Source organism: Phallusia mammillata, chromosome 4 (assembly GCF_965637545.1).
Source record: "Phallusia mammillata chromosome 4, kaPhaMamm4.hap1.1, whole genome shotgun sequence".
Taxonomy (NCBI): Eukaryota; Metazoa; Chordata; class Ascidiacea; order Phlebobranchia; family Ascidiidae; genus Phallusia; species Phallusia mammillata.
In genome coordinates, this window is record NC_137255.1 from 16,909,591 (window position 1) to 16,929,903 (window position 20,313).

Genomic DNA, 20,313 nt, shown 5'->3' on the forward strand with positions numbered 1-20,313 from the left:
AGGAGCATGCAAGTAGCTGCTTGTTTAATATTTGTGTTGGTCTCTTTGTTGAGCAGTGTCGACGGGGGACCTATGTGTCGATGCAGAAATTTTCACGAGCAAACGATGTTTTGTGAGCACCCGGGTAACTATAACTTTATAACTAATGTTCTGCAAAAATTGGAGCAAAAAACACATAGACTAACAATCCGCTATTCAAGCCACCTTGCATCAAATAAACAAACCAGCCTAATTATAAACGAAATTTCCTCATTAATTTAGACACACACTTTATTTGTAGACGCACCCGCAGCTGAGTTTCGTGTTTTGGAGGCAATACCAGGTTATTGGCTTTCAGGAAGATTTGTTAACAACAGTGAATATGAAATACTGCAGCAGCAGGCTCATTTAAATCCCTGGTATTATGGGGGTTTATATGGATATCGTGGCGCTCGCTATCGCATAAAAATGACAAAGGTAAAGCACCAAAAAGTCGCATATAAATGTTTTCGTTGTCACGTTGGTTTCTCAGTTTTGATGTAAAACGGAGATTGTTAAAGGCTATTAATTTTAAAACCGACATAAAAATGGTACGTAACAGTACAAAAAAACACTATACACTACTGCCATAGAAATTGGAAAAGGTGTCGAATAATTTGATCCAGATGAACCACAAAAGAGCCCGATTTCGCAAAAAGGGTTGAAACCCACTGGTCTCTAGCGAAGTTCTAGCTCTTTCTGTTAAACCACATATGCTCTAGGTCTGTGACATGACTACCCGACAGTTGAATATCATGCACTGAATGATGCACACGACGCTTATCGTTGGGGTTTACCAGATTAACGTTGTGTTCCACTGTAGCCAACAGTTTGTGTAGTTGTTGCACAAGTAGTACCTGAACCACAACGAAAGCAACAAAGCCCCAAATACAGCCCATTGCAAATTAACAGATTTACAAGGGCGAACTCCAGTTTTCCAAAAACAACAGCGATTGGATTCAAACAGAGGACCAGGGCAAATGTGAAGGACAGACCTTGGAGGTTGGTGCTACGTACATCATACTGGGAGGTAAAATGTAATCCAAAAAAATGGGTCTTTGGCCCAAATTTACAATTTTCAGCAAGCTGAATGATTTATTTCGGGAACAAATTGCATTACGTTCAAACTCCAAACAACGCGTAGGCTACCTACCGCTTACAACTTCGTGGATTTTTGCCATTGATTCTACCACCCATCATACACTTCTGTTTCAACTGCATGTACAGCCTACGTCACTACAATAGGAAATCGTAGATAGTAATTCAGTTTAGAAAATGATAGTGGTGGAATTAACAAATTTCGTTCGCAGGAGGATTTGTGAACAAAGGCGTGGGTCTTAACAACCTGTGGTTCTACTCCACATGCGACAAGCTGTTTCCCCTTAGTGACCTGAGTCAGTCGGATGCGAACTGGGTGCGGCAAAATTTCGCCAGCAAGTACGCTGTGGGATGTGCAGAGTGCTTGGTGTCCGACTGTCGATATGCGGCGACATGTAAATTGGTAAGTTTATGGACCAACCGAAAACCGTACTCAGCCCAGAAAATAACGTAACATACATAATACACCTACGGTTTCCAAACTGAGGGTCCGCCAATCGATTTCAGAGGGACCACGAAAAGCTTTTGGTATTTCTACAATTAGGCCTAAAAATCACATCTTGCGACTGTATAGGCACAATTTTAAAAGGCATGTGAGTGTCTTGTTGCAAGAAAAAAGGTTGTTCGTGCCAAATTTTATTATGATCCTAATCTTGTTTGTGATGTAATAAATAGCTATACCCCATCAGAGGACAAAGTTTGAATACTTTTCTGCATTTTGCTGTGGGAATAGCCTACTTTTGCAAGTAAGTAAACTACAACTGTTGCTTATTATTTGCAAAAGTAATTCGACAAGTTTTATTTGGTAAGGTATTTTCGTTGCATAAATAGATTTGGCCTGGACCGCGAGTGCTCAAGAAAATTGTAAAGGGACCGTTGTGAACAAAAAATTTAAGAACCACTGTAGCCTACTACACCTTGCATTATGGATTTAATAAAGTCATTGCATGGCTTCACAATGAAGGTTATTCGTGGAAATATTACCTTCTAAATCGTACTTTGACAAATGCTTTTCACAGCAAGGGTTTTGGAGCTCTTCAAACAAAGTCTGTCAGCTGACTGAATCACATACTGAACACTGGACCTCTGATTCTATTTGTCTGCCGGACAATCAAGGCTGCCGCTGGTACACCAGGGATGCCAACGAAGAAGACTGATAAATGTTAGGGCATTTAGAAAATATTTTTTTATTATTAATCAGAAGCTTATCAAATGAGTCTAAACTTCGTCTTATTCCTTGTATCCGTATCAATTGAGGTCGAACATGTATAGATGAATTTAATGAAATAAAACTGTTTGTGATGTAATTGCGACCTTCAAAGTTATGGCTGAGAAAATGCCTGAAAACAGTTTTTTGTTTTGGAATACAGGGAACTTTGAAGCATTCAGTCAATAAACTGAATTTCCAAATTGATACCACCACTGTCTGTATTTGTAATAATGACTAAAACAGACAGGGCCAAGTTATTATAGTTGCGTTAGAATTCAATAGAAAATCCACCAAAGTTACAAAGCAAGCTAGAAAGTTTAAGAAACAATCAGGAAGCAGAAGAAAACCACTGGATGGCGTCGGAGAGCAGAGGCATCTTTGTGTGTTCACAAATGTTGCGAAAAACATGCAAGGTTTTCTCCAAAGTGGTTTGGGAGATCGACAAACAAAATGAACCTAAATGACCGGACACAAATAAAAAAATATTTTTAGTTTGGTCAAATTTTGTACACTCGACTAACCAGAACATTAAACAATTCCAAACTATTGCCCTTACCAGCACACTCGCAGTGTTTTGTCAGGTTTGCTTGCTTTACTGAATGACATTTGACACAGGACACGTCCTGGAGGTTAAAGGTCATGACTTTCCGTTGGAGGTCGTCGATAAGCCTCTGTTCTATGTAACGAGTATCGTATGGCGAACCACATGCCACGCACGACCAAGCGCTGTAAACAATCTCTAAAAGTTTAAGAACTGCTATGGAATCAGACTTCCAACATGAAGCTCATGCTTTTTATAAACTTTGGGGGCGATTTTCCAGTGTTTCTCTGGTTTGACAGTGTTTTTGGTAGTGTTTCAAAAGCACAATTTAATTTTATTGACATGGCTCCAGAAAAGCCGTTTGTATCGCGTCATAATCTTAGCTTTCGTAATATAGGACAGGGGTGGCCAACCGGTCAAAGCCTAAGAGCCAAATTTTTTACTGTGTTACCACAAAGAGCCGCATTATACACATGGGCACACATGTTCTTTTCCTTACACACAGAGACCTGTGCTTAGCTAGATTTATTCTAAAACGCACACCAACATAATAGTGACTTGTACGTTCGTCATAACCCGTAAAACAATGGATTGTTACTTATTTTGGATCAAGTTGTTGAAAATATTGCTGTTGCTTTGTGTCTCATTCGCATTGTACGCAACAATGAGCAATCATTCATTGTTCAACAATTGAATATATGCCATCATAATCAAGCCATTTGCCACTTAAGGTTGCAGTTTCAAGGCAAGGTTTGTGGCCATACCGATAGTAAGTTTGTTCAAAAGCAAAATTGTCATAGCTTTACTTCAAATTTAACGATTTCCGTACCAGATTGCCTCAAACTAACCGAGATATCCGCAGTGGCCCCAAACTTCGACAATAACCTAAGAGCCGCATAAAACCAGGCAAAGAGCCGCATGCGGCTCGCGAGCCGCGGATTGGCCACCCCTGATATAGGAGGCACAAACTTTTTTGCAATGTTAAGGTGGGAGATAACAGAAAAAACGTTAATTAAGGAATAGCATCAATAAGTTAGTTTAACGAACGACTACTGACCATTCATCTCCACTCAGCAAAGGATCCCGACAAAGGTCCAGATCTCTACACAAACCACAAGATTCACAAGCGACCTGTCCGACCACATACGACGCACAGGGATCGAGCCATTCCGCTGAAGGTGAAAACTCGCCAACACCGATAAGCCGAAGTAGGTTGCGTCGCAATTTGTCAACCTACGTATAAAAGCACATTTGCATGACCGGTGCATATTAAATATACAGGATCACTTATATCGCTTGGTGTACTATTATACCCTTTGGTGCACCTCAACACCACTCGGTGGACTTTTGATACGACTAATTGCACAATTGTATGACCTGGTGCATGTGTATATCGCTTGGTACACTATTGTATCCCTTGGTGTAATAAAGAACCAAGCGATCCAACAGCACCCTTGCATAACAAATAAAGTTAAGTAACTCCTAGTTTTGGTTTTCTTAAGGGTACATGGATGTGATACTAATGACATGAAAGAGTTTTGCGCAATGGCCTGACGACAGGTTGTATCCTAATCAGATGGCCATAATGCAGGTGTACATTACTCTTTGTCTTTGTATCTAAATTGTTCTTTACGCACTTGTTTGTAAACCTTAATTCGAATAATGCCTAGCCTAGTCAGTCCAATGGAGGTTTTCAATTTTATGCAATTGTTTGCAACGTTTCAAATACATTTATTGTCATCACAGCACCTGTGTAACGACGTGTTGGTCGATGGAGAGGATCTTGCACACAGACTTTACAAACTCAAGGGATGGGTTATCAAGTTGCAAGTGAGAGCCAGGAAGGCGAGGAAACATGTCACGCAAAAGGGAGCGGTCGCTTGGTAGCTGTTTCACCATTCGCTGGGCGAGACTGGAAAGAAACCAAGTTTAGAGGGATTAAAACGATGATAACCAGCAAAAATGCAACATATTCTGATAGCAAAGTTGCTTAAAGATGTCATACGTAAGCATTTGGTCAGAGAGTTCTCCTGCGACAAGATCCTGTGAAAATGTAACGATGTGAGGAGTGATGCTGGGATCACTGGGAACCACCAACTTCATCCGCTCTTCTTTGCTCATCTCTGTGGTGGATGTGTTCAACTGCGTCTGCGTGTGTCCTCTTTTCACCACTGGAGTGAGCCCTGGAGCCATTAAACTTCGTTCCTTTTTGGCCTCAGAATGGATGAGCGACATGTATCCTGAAGCGATGTATAATATTTACATTTCAAATGTTTTACAAAACAAGACAAAATCGCGTAAACTGAAAACACGAAACCTTAAAACTTGCACTGGGTGAATACAATTAACTAATTGTTGTACAATCAATAGAAAAGCTATCACATATTTTTTGCACTGATGACAACATCTGGTATCGTTGAACCATTTACAATAAATTCATATTGTCAAAATTTATCTGAAAATTCGCTTAGCCATCTCTTTAACAAACTATTTCTCTGACGAAAAAGTTATACCTCTTTTGTTACAGTGAGTATGTTTCAATCAAATAATAAAACTGGTTTTGCGTGTATATAAGTTTGGAATAAATTGACTTGGAATTCTACAAAAATGTACCGGCAACGATCATTTCGAAACTTGCTTGGATCTTAGCTTCCACTGGTAAATATTTTCCAACTGTAAAATTCATTTCGACCACGTCAGAAGAATTTTGCGAGCTTTTACTCGAATCTTCCATTGTGACGTCATTCGCTTCTGCGTTTTGTTCCTTTTCAGAATCATCCACTAAAATTGAAACACACAACTGCAATAAACTGAAAAAAAACATAGATAAAAAACCAACAAACCTTCCTCGCCGAGCACCGGTGTTTCGACTTTGATACCTCCGTAGTTTGCAGAATCGTACCACAACAAATGCGACCAACACTGAAAAACAGCAGGTTGTTAAAATCATTAGGATACTAGATAGCTTACTTTTAGCCGTTTTCTGTGCTTCATTCGTTTCCGACTGCTACACAACGCATAAATACGTTGAGGAAAAGTTAACAAGAGATTCACGTAATTTTGCGAAAAAAAAAGTTTCGCAAGTTACAACTCATAGTAATAACGTAATGTAAATAGTGTCATATTACTGTAATTTTAGGAAAGTCATATTTCTCTAACATATTATGCTAGGCTGTAAAATGGGAAAAAGCAGGCCTAAGAGAAATGTTGTCACTTGCCAGCAACTTAATTAAACGAGGTTTAGTGTAGATTCGCGAAGTAAGAAATCTGCTTACCTGGTTTACAGACAGAACGAGTGAATGGAAGAGATCTTTTCCCAATATCGAGTTATTCACATATTCCACGTACGACAACGCATCATCGACGTTTCGCTTTCTCGTAGAAACTAGTATACGTGAAAAATCAGCGTAAACGATTTTTGAACCAAGTCGCTTGAATTCGGCAATCAACTGGAAGCAGAACAAATGGCTGACATTATACGTATAATACAAGCAAATATAAGACGTAATAAATATAAGTTCAAGCCAATACCAGAGTAGTTGGCACCATGTAAGGTTTAGGTAAAGGCTAAGTTATGACGCAAAAAAAAACTTTTTGTATTGTACAAATCAGCAAAATAATCTGCACCACATCATATGTGCATAACGCCATAAAGCCCTGAGCTTTGAACATCAACTTGAAACACTCAATGATCGGTTAAAGTTAAACCATGCACAAAGTGAGTCCCACACCTGCAGAAAGAGTTTCTTCATCATAACCTGAAGTGTGCGAAACAATGCAGGATCGTAGAAGAGTGACGAGCGGTTGCCAAGCCAACGATAGAAGTTCTGCAGCTGGCTGTCTGCCAAGTGATTACGGTAAACTGACACGTCACGCAGCCAGCCCTGGACCATTGATTTAAGGATCCTGGAATTTTAAAACAAGACCTTAGCATTCCTTGGAAAAATTACTAGATGAATAAAGGAACTTTTTTACCGAAAAGCATTAGAACACAGAGCAGTGTCGTCATAACTTGCCAACCCGCTCACCGCCGAATGTCCACCACTCACTAGCTCCTCCAATGACGATTGTTGTATGACGTCAAAACTTACACCGCTGCTTGCAGCACCTAAAAAGTATTACAAATTAACATTCCATTGTATATTCGGCAGGAATAAGACATAGGTTTGAATTCAAACGTACGTTGTTTTTTCGGCTTCGAAATCATAGCAAATATTGTGTAAGAACATTATACTTTTTATATGCCAGTGCGTTTATGTTATCGAGACATCTGTACTTGTGTACACTTGAGTAGGCAAAAAAACTTTTTTTAAGCTAGTACCGGGCCAAAAACGCGTTTTACTGTACCTTCCATATCATTGACATGATGCGATTGAACGATGGTGTTTATGGCAAGAGAAGATAGGTCGATTTGGACGCACACACTTTGGTAAAAACCGGGATTGTTTAGGTCGATAGACGATCTCTCACAATCGTCAGTACCTGAGTAAAGAAACGCAATTTCTGTGACTCTTAAACGAGTTATTTTGCTGCTAGAAGTCGATAAAATTACCTAGTCTGCTGTCATCAGCTTCTCTGCCCCCAAGATCTGGACGATCTGAAGGCGAACACCACAACAAGTGGTTGTGACGCTGCAAATGCCTAAAATACACACACTAGGTTAATTTAAATGCAACAAAATGATACCACACATCTTTGGTTTCTTTTGAGTCATTATTAGGGATGTGCCAAAACTGCAAATGTGCACTTTAATGCTCGGTGCTCGGCCGAGCACGCTCCGTGCGTTATGACGTCACAAAAAATCCCCTTTCTGCGTTTTAGCTCTATAAGGTCTCTTACGTCACCGGCGGTGTTTTATTGAGCTGTACATGCCAGTAAAGAACGCGTTTTTCCACCATCTAATACATTTGAGAAATCATTCCTTTTTTTCTTGGATACCCTTTAGAACAGTGGTTCCCAACCTTTCGTTGACCATGGCCCCCTTAAAGTAACTTTATTGCCTCGTGGCCCCCTTCAAGTTACCATGTAGCACATGTGGCCCCCTTAAAATGTAGATAGCAAACTCGCGTTGGAATGCGGTTTTAATTTTGGTTGTAATAGAGTAAATGAGCGTGACAAACCTCACTATAAACAAATAACTTATTATGTGAAATTGTCGATTAAATTCGGGAATAAAGTTAAAGTGAAAATGACATTTAGTGGGTGTTTCTTGTGAATCTATGCCCGTGGCCCCCCGGAACACAGCTGGGGGGCCATGGGCCCTGGTTGGGAACCACTGCTTTAGAACATGAATATGCAAATTTAACGCTCGGGTCAGTTTGTGCAACTGCTCGGCCGAGCACCGAGCATCAAAAACAGCGATGCTCCGTACCGAGTACTCGGGTTCTGGCTCGGCTCGGACCATCCCTAGTCATTATTACAAATGCTTTTTAGGGAAACTGTTGAAAAAATATTTAAATCCCACCATTTCGTATATTTACTGTTTTGTTGCAGATACCTTGTAAAGAACAGGTCTGCACCATACAGACTCGGATCTCTGGGCAGATTTCCAACCGGTATGTGGAAATATCTGCTGTACTCGAGAAGTTGCGGTACAATCAACTCCGAATTGAGAAAATGCTGAAGCATCTCAAGACCGGCGTCCTATGGCAAAAATATGGCATTTTTGTAATCCTCCTTGTCGACATGAAATCCTCCTTGTGTTGGTTTATAAACAAAAAGTCAAAATGTATACGAACTTCCAGTTTATTTCTTAGCATTTGAGTCTAACGAATGAAATATTTTCTCACCCTTTGCCAGTTGAGTTCGTCGACAAACGAGGACATTTGTTTGCTGTAAATCGGCACGACAGGCATCTCGCTGGCGATGGGAAGGTTACTACGAAGATCTGCTACCTCCAGTGATGACTGGTAAGCGATTAGAGTTGGACCACGTCGTTCATCCTTGTAAGCAGTTAAATATCTCTGCCGAATAACAAAACTGAATAAAAACCAATGTAAGCAAATGTGAATTACACAAAATTCCACCGACCTGCAAATTTCTGTACATCTGTTTTAAATCAGTCTCCACTCGAACTTCAAAAGCATAGTCGGAAGCAGGGAGATCCCCTTCGTCGACACCTTCTTCGTCAAGGCATTTCTCTCGTTCGGTTCTGAAAAGGGCGCAGACATTACAAAACTAACATTTTAAAATAGCGACATTAAAGTTCAATACGTACTTGTAGAGATTTCCGAGGTTCGGCATTCGATTCACTCTTACCCTGTCTACCACGTAAACCATGCTTTTCTTCGACGAAGCCACGAACACGCCGACAATGTGTTTATTGCCTGACAACACGAGCAAATATTAATGCTTTTCAATTACAAGACATGGTTTATTGTAGTCTTTATCCGCCAAGTAACGAGCAAGGTAATTCTTGCTTTAAGTTAATAGTAAGTATCGCTTTATAATTCGAACTAAATTGTTTCGAATAGTGCCCGGCAAACAATGTACAGGAAATGAAAATGTGTCACACTAACTACACTAAAGCTCAGGTGCCATATTCGCCATAACTCTGTTCATCACCTGTATGGTGGTGGTAAAGATAAATGTGACGCATCTTTCCGACATCCAAATAAGGATGGTCAGCCACAGAACGGAACTCGAGCTGATCAAGCTCAAATGTGTCGGTGTCCGTCCCAGCTAGAAGCCGACTTGCCTTCACAAATTCAAAGCATTTAAGCATAAAGATACCAAGTCACAAACGGGACTCCTATGTGCCCAAAAATTTAAAAATATAACAGATTTCGGTCCGAAGTTATGTGAAAATGTGCAAAACGAAACAAGAAGATTTAGATTCTTAAAATCAGCTAAAACACATCAGATTCGAAGTTATGTTTTATGCATATGTGTATTTCTCTTTGTAAAAACACCTTTCTTTTGACGCTCCAGACACAACCAAGATCAACGACTAGGCGAAGCGCCAGTGGAACTTGCAATTCGTAAACAGAGACAACATCCGGATGAGAAAGTTCAGTACGAATTTCCGGCAGGTGGCGCTGGTACTCGGCTTCCGGGATCTGATACTCGTACAAATTCAGTACTTGGGCCGACCTGGTTAAAACGGCATAAAAGTCAACAACTATATTTTTCGCAAGGTGCTTGCCGAAGCAAAACCTAAACTGTAGTTAACATCGCTTATCAGGTAAGTAGTTCGTGCACAAGAGAAACAAACTGATATCCCTACTAAGTAGTGCTTGTACCTTGGTAAGAGTCTGTTTACTTTTCTCCATGCCACGCTAGCTCCTTCAGCTTTCTCCTTGGCTTTTCGCTGATTAACGTAGAAAATTCGCGGCACATTTACCTGCAACAGGCAAAAAGTTACGAATTGGCAAAACCTATCACAGAAAACCTACAGCGCATTTGCAACATTACTTTACAATACTATTACCTTTAGTGTGTGGAGCTCAGATCCGATGAGCGCAAAGACCCGAAACGAACCAGGCGAATCAGTTTCCATAACCTGCACAACTTCCCACGGCGAATTAAACACGGCATGAGCCCGCTGTCGCAGAAATCCACCAAGACCTACAAAAAAGTTTGCCACTCACAAAAACCGGTTGACAACTACACAGCTTGCCGCAGAAGGCATTTGGACGAGACTCACCCGTTGTAGCCGGTAATCTAGGCAGAGGGGCGTGTCCGTCCAGAGTGGAGGCGTTTCCCTCGTGTCTTGCCCTCCTCTGCCGTCTCTGGATTTCCCACTTCTTCTTGTGGAAGTTGATCCACTCCTGGCGCTCAGTGCGAGATCCACGAAAGAGGTTGGACGGAGAGGGGGGGTTCCCCAGCGTCTCCTGCCAAGACTGGCTCAGTTCCTTTTCCTGGAGTGCAAATGAACATGAGAAACTACATTTCAGTCTTGAAAGTAAACGTTGAACCACGAAAGTATATCACAGTGGCGTTGTTTTCCAGAGAAAGCAACCGCCCGACTATTCGTTAAAATTTCGGACAAAATAATAAAACAACACATTGCTACATACAATCGTTTCACGCACCTCTTGAGACTCGACTTTCCTGCGTTTAGCTACTGTTACTGTCGCCTGGTTTGGATGGGGTCTGACGTCGGCAGGTACTATATTCTCTATGTCGCCTACGTCATCTGGCGAGCACAAAAGTTTTATTGTTTTGACAACGAATACAGTTTAGGATCTAGGGAAAGATTAAGTTACCTTGGTCTTCATCACTTCGAACCCGTTTTTTGGGAATGGTTTTAAACAGGTCTGTGATGCGTTTCTGCTTGAAGACGTCATTCTTTTCAACCAAGCGCTTATGCAGCCAATCAGGATGCTTGACCCGGGGCACAGGGTTGGTTACACCCTTAACAGGAAAACAGACTTGTTGTTTTTAACTTTTAAGGTGGTAAAAGTTGTCAAATGTTACAACTATGTATACTTCTTTTATTATTAAAAACAACTGCAAAAACTGCGTTGTCTTAAAGACTTAAACCTAGTGAGCAATTCAGAAACAGGTTTTTCACGACATAAAAAAAAAGATTTTGCTGATTATTTCAACCGTTTCAAAGCGTTGCTCCGAGGGGAAAAAAGCCTAAAAGGCAATAGGATTCACTCCAATCTACCTGTAGAGCTGCTGGGATTGTAATAATCTTCTGTATAGCGCTACCCAATCTCTCAATGTAATAATCCCAGTCCAATATCGCCCGAATGTCAAAATCAGTCATGTTGGATTGTTTGGTCCACTTGCGAAGATAATGACGTTTTATGCTCGATTCCGACTGTGACACAGCAAAATAGTTATTAATACGTCATAGTTAAGTACAGGGTCTTTTTTTCTGGCGATAAAGTTTTTCAAATTAAATCAAGTTCGAGGCATTTATGTCCGATCATTTAATTAAACATAAAACACTACAATATTGTGATTATGTATTGTTTTCGATAACCTGGTGAAAGCGTGTATATTGTAACTTTTCTATACACTCCATAATTAATAATCACTAGCAGAAGCAAATTTGACCAACGCTAGTATTTTTTTAAGTATTTACAAGTCACTAAAAGGATCCTACCTAAACCACCGCAAATACCTGAAAAATGGCGAGTGGAATAGCTCTTTCTGTGACAGGAGCTCCTTCGGGTTTCTTTGATATAATAAACCGACACGACAAACCCGCGTCTTTTACCATTTGGTCGCCAAGAAACTCAGCCAGACTGTAAGATCAAAATGGTAAATATTTGCTCCGCAGTGGTACTGTTGGGATCTTAGCTATTTTACCGTTTTGCGGTGCTGATCGACGTCGATTTTTGGGATCCATAATCTTCGAGTTTACGGGACATAGATCTGTTTTCACTAATCAAGTCAAAAAGCTCCGAATCTGGCATGTTCGCAGCCTAACAAAAAAGTTGCAACATAGTGATGTGGGGAAAAACTGACAAGCGTAGTCAAAATCAAACAAACATGGGGAAACCGAAAACAAAGTTTGAATTTTGCGATCGAAACCCTCCAAAACAAGCAACACATTTTGGCAATACCCGACAATATAAAGTAAATGAATAGTTGTCATAGTCAGTATTATCTACATGCCTTGCTGTACAGTACGTCAAGCCAGTAGTCGGCAACTTTGGCCACAAACTGATAAACCTCTTCGAGCGTTGTCCCTTTCACGAATGCGTCGAACACCGACGACTGGAAGATTTTAATGAGTTGAAGCTCCCCTCTGCGTTTCACTTCGAACCTGAAATTAACGTTATTGATAGTTTAAATTCGTCAAAAGGATTGGACCCTGATAAAGCGTTAATACTTCAGGTCGTTATTGTTCTTTGGTGATTTAACTTAGGATTTTTAAAATCCAAGCAAACTAATCAAAACATGTTTTACAATTGTTCAAAATATGAAACCGCGGTGGAAAATTTGTAGGCGTATTGGCATAATAAAAAAAAACAAGTAAGCCATGAAACGCTTTATCCAAAGCAGAGTTGTTAGCTAAAGCGCGAGCCCAACAATCCATAGCAAAGTTGTTGACCGAAAGTACAAGTCCGAACCCGACATTCTTTGACAAATAAAACCCGAAGTAGGCCGGAAAGTTAAATTTGCCGAGGTGAAATTACGACACAGCCGTAGCCGCATGTGGAGTTCGTTGTCTTCCCAATAGGGTAAATATATCAAGTAAAACCAACCCCTTGAGTTCCGCCAGGGACTCATCAAAGTTAAAGACAGCGTATCTTTTCTTCAAGCTTTTTCCCTCTTCTTTTGCAGCAGGAAGGACCATAGCTAAGTAAGGCCCGTCGACCTCAAAGAAGATCGAGTTCTCGCTTCTGCGTTCGTAGATCAGATTGCCAGGATCAACTAATTCCTCATATTGGTCGTTGGTAAAATCATCCTAAAGACAGGTGATGAATTTTCATTTGGACAATGCACCTTAGCATCTTGTGTAATATAAATGAACATGTTATTATTCCGACTGCGACATGGCAATATAGTAATTATGGTACGTAATAGTTACGCCACATCGGATGTTTATTACGGAGACACACTAACATAACTGCAACCAAATCTCTAACATAACAGCAACCCAATTTTATGACGCAATGTCAAATCAATAAGGTTTTTCTTGATTTGTAGTGCAATGTATCTCAAGTTCAAGTTTAGTTTATTTGCACTGAATTTGAACAAAAATGGGCGATGGTAACAAAAAGATTTTGCGTGCGGGCCCTGCGGGGTAGCACAAGACAATGTATCTCAGCAACATGTTTCATGTTAATAAACATGTTATTATATCAGAAAGTACTAATTTTTGTTAAAATTATATCAGATTATTATGCAAAACGAAAAATTCTTTTTTACCACATACCTTAACCATCACATTGAGCATAGCACCGGGATACGAGATAGAGACTTTCGGCTTTTTCGGGTTTGTAGTTTTTACCACGTAATTTTCAGGAAAGCTGGAAGGTAGAGCACACCAAATCCCGTCGGTGTCCAATTCCAGCGGTTTTCCTGTGCACAATGGCATTAGCAAGACCAAACGACTCATTCGAAATAACCTACCAATCTTGTCAACGAGTTTCCTGGCGTTTTGGATGATTTTAGCTCCAGTGTAACACACGATTCCAGCCATCTCCATTGAGTACCATCTGGCACTGAAAACCAAAGATCACAGCTTTTGAGCAGAGGGGAAGCTACTAACATTGTGGACCAAATGCATACCACGATAACACGGACGAGACTTACAATTTGATTTTCAATTTCCACAGCACAAAAACCTATCTTTTCTACTTGAATAAGATACTGGTGATGCTATTAAGACGAAATATATATAACTTATGTCAAAATCAAGGACCAAAAATCTTAAATCGAATGAAACAACTGATAAACGCTTAGTTCGTTTCAGGAACTATACAAAACTTATAATTTACCCTCTCCTCATTACATATCCGTAAAAGGAGTTTAGAATACACTTGTGCGCTAGTTGCAGTGAATCGTATAAAACTTCCATTCCTTTGGCTTTCTTGATCTCTGTCGCGTCACCCGACTCCACAGCTTCCGACACCTGTTTCTTAGCTCGCTTCAACGCCGCTTTAAATTGATACCTAAGTATTAAACAAAACATATATTCAGGGTAGCCATATCACCATTTTTTTAGATTTGTTTTGTTTTAATAAACGGATTCAAATACTAAACAAGGTTGTCCTTATTTCTAAAACAATTCTTGATTTTGACTTGCGTCCCTGTTTTGTGTTAGTTTCAAGAACGTTAAGAACTTACCCTACACGCATTATTATCGCATTTTAAAATCAATGGCCTAAATGAGGATATACCCCAAATCGGGGCACACAGCCAAATCCGAAAAAAAACTTCTAAAGTCGTGTTATAATTATTTATATTAACAATTTCACAAACCTTCTATCCCTGAAGTTTCGCACTGTGTCAACGTAGAACGAATTTTCCCGCTGACACACTGTCGTATATTTCTCCTCAAGTCTCTTTATCTTGGTTTTCTTGTAAGCACGGCGACAATATTCCTGCATGGCAAATACGAGTAATTTATAAATATATTTCTTAGGGCAGAAACAAGTTCCGTCAGAACATTTAATATAACTGTTAAATTATGCATTTTAAACAGACAAATACTTAAACGTCTCTGTATGTAGCTACTACAAGCCAGTTTCACAGCTTTGCAAGAAACGATATGTGTGCTAATTGTTTTAAAAATGTTTGTTAAAACAATAAATGATCCCGTTTTCGGTTGTAATGAACCTGCAGTCGTTTTTTCTCCTGGTTCGCTTGTTCCTCTTTGGACAACTCATGGAACGAAAGAGGTTCGCCGGGATTTTCTGGATTCGGGAACCGTTCGTTTTCCAACTGCTGTTGAATTCGATGAAACTCGTTTCTGGAGGCTGGCATGAATTCACCTCGCCACATCCACGGCATAGAACGCTGACATGTTGCTCCTGTTAGAAGCCATATTATGAGTGTGTACAACTTTAGATTAACAAAGTTGGTAAAAGTTTAAACAAAGACGATTAAGGGCATTTTTCACTCCACAGGGGGGTACCAAAAAGGTAGGATTCGTCGACCTGAAAGCTAAGAACTACGGGAAACATATCGTGATGTTTGTAACAAAAATGAAACGAGGAATTTCGGGAAAATATATGAGTTTATGTTACTAATATCAATAAGTTTTATTTTTCTGTGGTTGGATGAAAAAAATGCATAAAACGTTTTTGTAACCACGACAAAATAAGGACCCTTCTTAGAGTTATGGAGAATAGAATTTTCCAAGGCGTTGTCTATCAAAACAGGGACAAATCTTAGTAATAAGACGCTTTGGCAACCCTCCTTCTCGCCCACAAATGTTTCTTGAGAAGTAATCACACTAAAATTGTGTTTTTGGGCCTTTAACTACGTCATTAATTGAGCAAGTTAAGTCATTAAATTTTCAAATATTTCAGTCCCATGGATTAAAAAACAAAGAGCGCGAAAAATACAACACCAAAAAGTTCAAAAATCAAGGTTAAGGAAGCTAGAGTTAGAACTGTACCTGGTTTATTGAAATCACACGCAGCACAGGTTGCTTCGTCTACGATTGCTGATGGCTGAAGTCGATTGGTGAGAATAATGTTGGGGTACATTGCTCCCACGTCCAGATGGTAAATAATCGGATTCTCCATTCGAACTGGTTTGTCTCGTAACCCGCGAAGTTTCTCCTTGATATCTTCGCAAACCTTTGTCACAGGGAGAAGATTTGTCACATAAATAACTGGGAACGGAAAATCGTTTTCAAGAAACTAAATCAGTCAATAAAGATATTTTAGGGAATGAATATTTGGCCTAAATGCCATCATTATTTGGTGTATTAACGCATTACCGCAGGACCAGTTTATATATTTTGCAAAACCCAGTACTTCGTTCAAGTTTAGCGTCTCATTCAATGGAATCTTCTCCTCGGTTTCCACGCAAAACCTGATAGTCCTCTCAACTTCGTCATGCAAACGTTGAAAGGTGTCGGGGTCGCCACGGAAACTGCATGGGATATTGGAACGGTACACACCTGTAAATCACAACTAAATTTGTCAACAAACACACACGTAAACAAAAATAACATATGCAACTTTAATGTAATGGTTAAGCCCAGTGTTTTTTAAGGTGTTTTGGGGGACCGAAACGGTCCCCCAAATTTCTCCAGCGGTTTCCCAAAATTTGGACTTGCAACTACAACTACAGTTTTTTGTATTTAAATGAAACACTTGCGGTCTCTTAAAATTCGTTAGCGGTCACCCAAACCAAACCTTAAAAAAAAACCTGGTTAAGCCCATTGTTTCTAACCAACAATGTGAAGCAAAAAAGATTAGGATGATTTTTAGTCATTCGTTATTATCGCATAATCGTTAACGGAAATTAAAGGAAGGTTTTTATCTCAGCTTATAGATGAACATAACTTATGTAAGATTTTTACAACTTACCACATTCTAGGGCCTCAACGTGACCACCAACATAGGTTTCGGTGTCGAGCACGTGACCGTCGCTTGTCATCTTGTTGAAAACAGTTTCTTGTTTGTTGGGGAAGATTATGTTTGCATGGAATGCCTGGACCATCAACAGCGCCTCACACAGGGTACCTAACAATACAACAAAATCTTAAATACGTAGTCACCAAAACGTTGCCGTAGACGTGAAGCCACATACAAGCAATCTTTCAAACATCTCCATCACCGAGTAATTGTGAAATTTTTAATTGACTACGCAATGAAATGAAGTGGTTTGCGAAATTTTCTGCTTAGATATTATTTACCAGCTTACCTGATCCTTTTCTAAGGACGCTGTCAGGTTCCATGGGAATGATGGTGCATAGCGCAAATATGAAGGGGTGGACGTACTTCATGTACATGTAGTATGTTGCTACTGCGTCCGATACCGAATAGTTTGCCAGAGTCTGTGGCTCTTCACTCGCCAATCTGTACAAAAATGTTTCTATAAACGCAAAACGATGACAAAAAAGTACGTATTAAGACGGTCAGAGTAAGATTACAAAAGCGTTAACAGCACACGCCAGCAAAAAAACCCATAAAAGAATGTAATTTAGTACAAATTTCAGGATTGAAAAATGTGGCGATATACGGCGAACCTTGTAAGCAACATCTCTCTTTAAACAAGATTTATCTACCTGCAGAGTTCCTCGGGATCCAACTCAACTGGATCGTATCGCAATTTCGCTTTTGCCGCTGCCTTCAAATTCTGACTTCCGACGGGAAGGTACGAGTCGCGTTTAACCCACCTATGCCAAATACAATGACATTGAAAAACGAGTTTATCTAGTTTATTTTAGGCAGGAACGTAGTCATTTTAGAATGGCGTAAGGTAAGATACACAACAACGGAAATGGCCAAAATAAGGTAAGAATTCATACACCCACATTAGACATTTGGAGGAAGATGGCACCTGCATCAAAAACTCAATACAAATACAACTCCGGTATAATCTATGCGAATTCTACCCACTTGAAAGCATCCATGTGGGAAGCTTGTCGACTCTTGTATTCACCCTGGGAGTCTTTACTGAATCCTATCTCCTGCATCATGTCAATGCCAAGCTTGGAGGCCCGAGTTTCCACGAATGGCCAATCGAAAAAATCGCCATTGTATGTGACAAATATGTGGGGTTTAACGTCCAGAATGTGATCAAAGAAACGATGTAATGTGCTGACCTGAAAAAGTGGTGTGTGTTTTTTAGTACCAGTTTTCCATTTAATACGTAAATTCATTGAAATTTAGCAAATAATTTTTCAAATATTGGCTAAAAGCACAATAAAAATTGAACGCAACAATACAGTTTTGCAACCGAAATTATACTTCAATACCAAACAAAAGCAATTAATTTCTTCACCATTTAATCAAGCAATTACACACATAGTTTGCAGTTGCATACATATTTATATATTTGATCAAAACACATTGCTTTTACACCTCATCTGGTTCGTTGAAAATAGTAAACTTTCCCTCAAACTCAGGTCTGGGGGTAAATTCAAAATCTTCAACATCTTCGGCTACAATTTCTCTGGAAAATATCAATTATGACATGATGTCATAATTCAACATCAGAACTAAAACTCAACATTAATACCTGTTGCATATGAGAAAACCATGGCCATCTATCATATACGATATCATCATGATATTGTCAGTTTCAGCATCAGGAAATTTCAAAGGAAGTTTGGTTGTTTCAATATCATATGCCAGTACAACCGGATCCTGTAAGAAGAGTTATGTAAGAAACTCTCATTATCCAGAGACACCTGTAAATCAGAATGTGCACAATAAAAAATACTGACAGGCCTTTCCAGTAAATCTTCCCTCCTGGTTATCACTGGAGGTATTCCTGATCCCTTGAACTGAACAGTGTACCACAAACCAACATGAATTTGTAGATCAATTGACACCCGAACATGATATGGAACATCGTATTCACGAATGTCAATTATGCTTTCCAACTGATCCTGCACCTTCTTGAAGCTGTTTTTATCATTTACTGTTTTTCCAGCAAGAGCACTGTTATGAAACAACAACAAAAACATTATTTACATGCATCCAAGCAGGTTACACAAAGCTGTTAGGGATCTTGATAGCATATCAGATGAAAAACAATACATAAATGATTTTAAGTTAACACAGGTTTGAACAAAGTACATGCCTTGTCAGCATTGATGTGTAAACCGAGCTCCCCTTGTCTCTTTCCTTGTTTTTCCTAACAGCACGGTTAACGGCTTGCCGAACACTGGTCAAGTCATCCACATGATTAAAAGATAACTTCAAATATGTTCTCTTTAGACCAACCAAGTGGTTGTTCTGCAGATGGGCGACAATTTATGAAAACTTACACATAATACTGAATTGTGTTTTAAACTGGAAAACACAGCTACAAAATTGGTGCTAGTTTTTACTCACCAAGTCCAAATCTTCTTTTTTAACAACTTCCAGAGAAGCAATTTTGGAGAATTTCTTTTTCAGATAAATGATGACTTCTTTTTCAGAATCTTTTTCAACAGCCACATAAAAGTATGGTTGATATGGCATTGAAACCTGTGAGTAAACGAATCACATACAGTTGCTATAATATTTGCAGTCTTGTGTTTCTCCCACCTTAAACCTGTTACCATCATCTTGTAGAAAGTAGTAGTCCACTGCACTAATCAGCCGTTTGTCTTCATCCAGAATGTCAGCCTGTATAAATTCATAGGATAAACATCAAACTCATATAAATTTCTCATAAAAATTCAGCAGCTTCGAATGCAAACTTATAACCCCAAAATAACAAATTTAAGTTTATGAACTCATGAAAGTCATTAAGCCCTAATCTTTTGAGATGTATATATTTCGCGAAACAGCATATCTCATTCAAATACTCATGAACTGAAATCGACAGACATACGTTTCATTATAGTCTATATTTACCAAGCATTAACCGGGGTGATTCTATTTTTAAGTTTGAAGTACACATGTGTTTAACAAAAAAAATACTTGAAATAACTTACTGAGCACAAATTAATCAGCCATCCAAGGCGTTCACATGGAAGTTTAAGAGTCTCATATCCATATTTTGCATCTAGTGCATCAGAAAGTTGGGCCCTCTCCAATCTCCTTGCACCACTTTCTGATTGCTGGTCACTAAAAAATGATTCTTTTAATGAGTAAAATGTGCTGTGTATTGTGCATTAATATTTTCATTCAGTTTTTTTAAATAACGTACTTGGGTTTGTTAAATTTTCCTGAATTCTGCAGAACCATTTTTGTTGCTTTTAACCTGTCGTGCTGGGCAGTGTTTTAACCCAGCTGAAATGCTGAACCAAACAGAACAGATGCTTAAACCAGACCAGAGGCAAACAATAGAGTAGGTTCTGACTCTAATTTAAAACATTGAGATGCTAACAAATAATTTGTTGTAAAATATTTTGAACGAGTAC

The 20,313-nt window shown here is 39.4% G+C and overlaps 1 protein-coding gene and 1 long non-coding RNA gene across 2 annotated transcripts; one reads left to right on the forward strand and one right to left on the reverse strand.

Moving 5' to 3' along the window:
• The first annotated feature begins 590 nt into the window (after window positions 1-590).
• On the forward strand, window positions 591-2,644 carry LOC145223190 (uncharacterized). The gene is made up of 2 exons (XR_013859422.1): window positions 591-1,048; window positions 1,329-2,644. It is a non-coding gene; the product is annotated as an uncharacterized LOC145223190 (long non-coding RNA).
• On the reverse strand, window positions 2,527-20,297 carry LOC145223186 (DNA polymerase epsilon catalytic subunit A-like). The gene is made up of 47 exons (XM_080089552.1): window positions 20,100-20,297; window positions 19,885-20,017; window positions 19,493-19,573; window positions 19,298-19,432; window positions 19,044-19,198; window positions 18,685-18,901; window positions 18,477-18,604; window positions 18,320-18,410; window positions 17,855-18,060; window positions 17,521-17,631; window positions 17,157-17,311; window positions 16,820-16,975; window positions 16,262-16,407; window positions 15,898-16,081; window positions 15,114-15,307; window positions 14,757-14,878; window positions 14,273-14,446; window positions 13,905-13,996; window positions 13,708-13,853; window positions 13,034-13,236; window positions 12,441-12,591; window positions 12,132-12,247; window positions 11,944-12,067; window positions 11,482-11,637; window positions 11,075-11,222; window positions 10,901-11,004; window positions 10,513-10,726; window positions 10,297-10,433; window positions 10,109-10,209; window positions 9,779-9,959; window positions 9,432-9,564; window positions 9,085-9,193; window positions 8,898-9,018; window positions 8,657-8,830; window positions 8,365-8,510; window positions 7,420-7,508; window positions 7,215-7,349; window positions 6,843-6,975; window positions 6,599-6,773; window positions 6,143-6,316; window positions 5,711-5,789; window positions 5,481-5,648; window positions 4,873-5,107; window positions 4,617-4,779; window positions 3,925-4,100; window positions 2,883-3,052; window positions 2,527-2,782 (listed from the first exon to the last, which is right to left on the reverse strand). Exons 1-47 carry the CDS (start codon window positions 20,135-20,137, stop codon window positions 2,655-2,657), a joined length of 6,807 nt encoding a protein of 2,268 aa, XP_079945678.1. The 5' UTR covers window positions 20,138-20,297; the 3' UTR covers window positions 2,527-2,654.
• Between the last annotated feature and the right edge of the window lie 16 nt (window positions 20,298-20,313).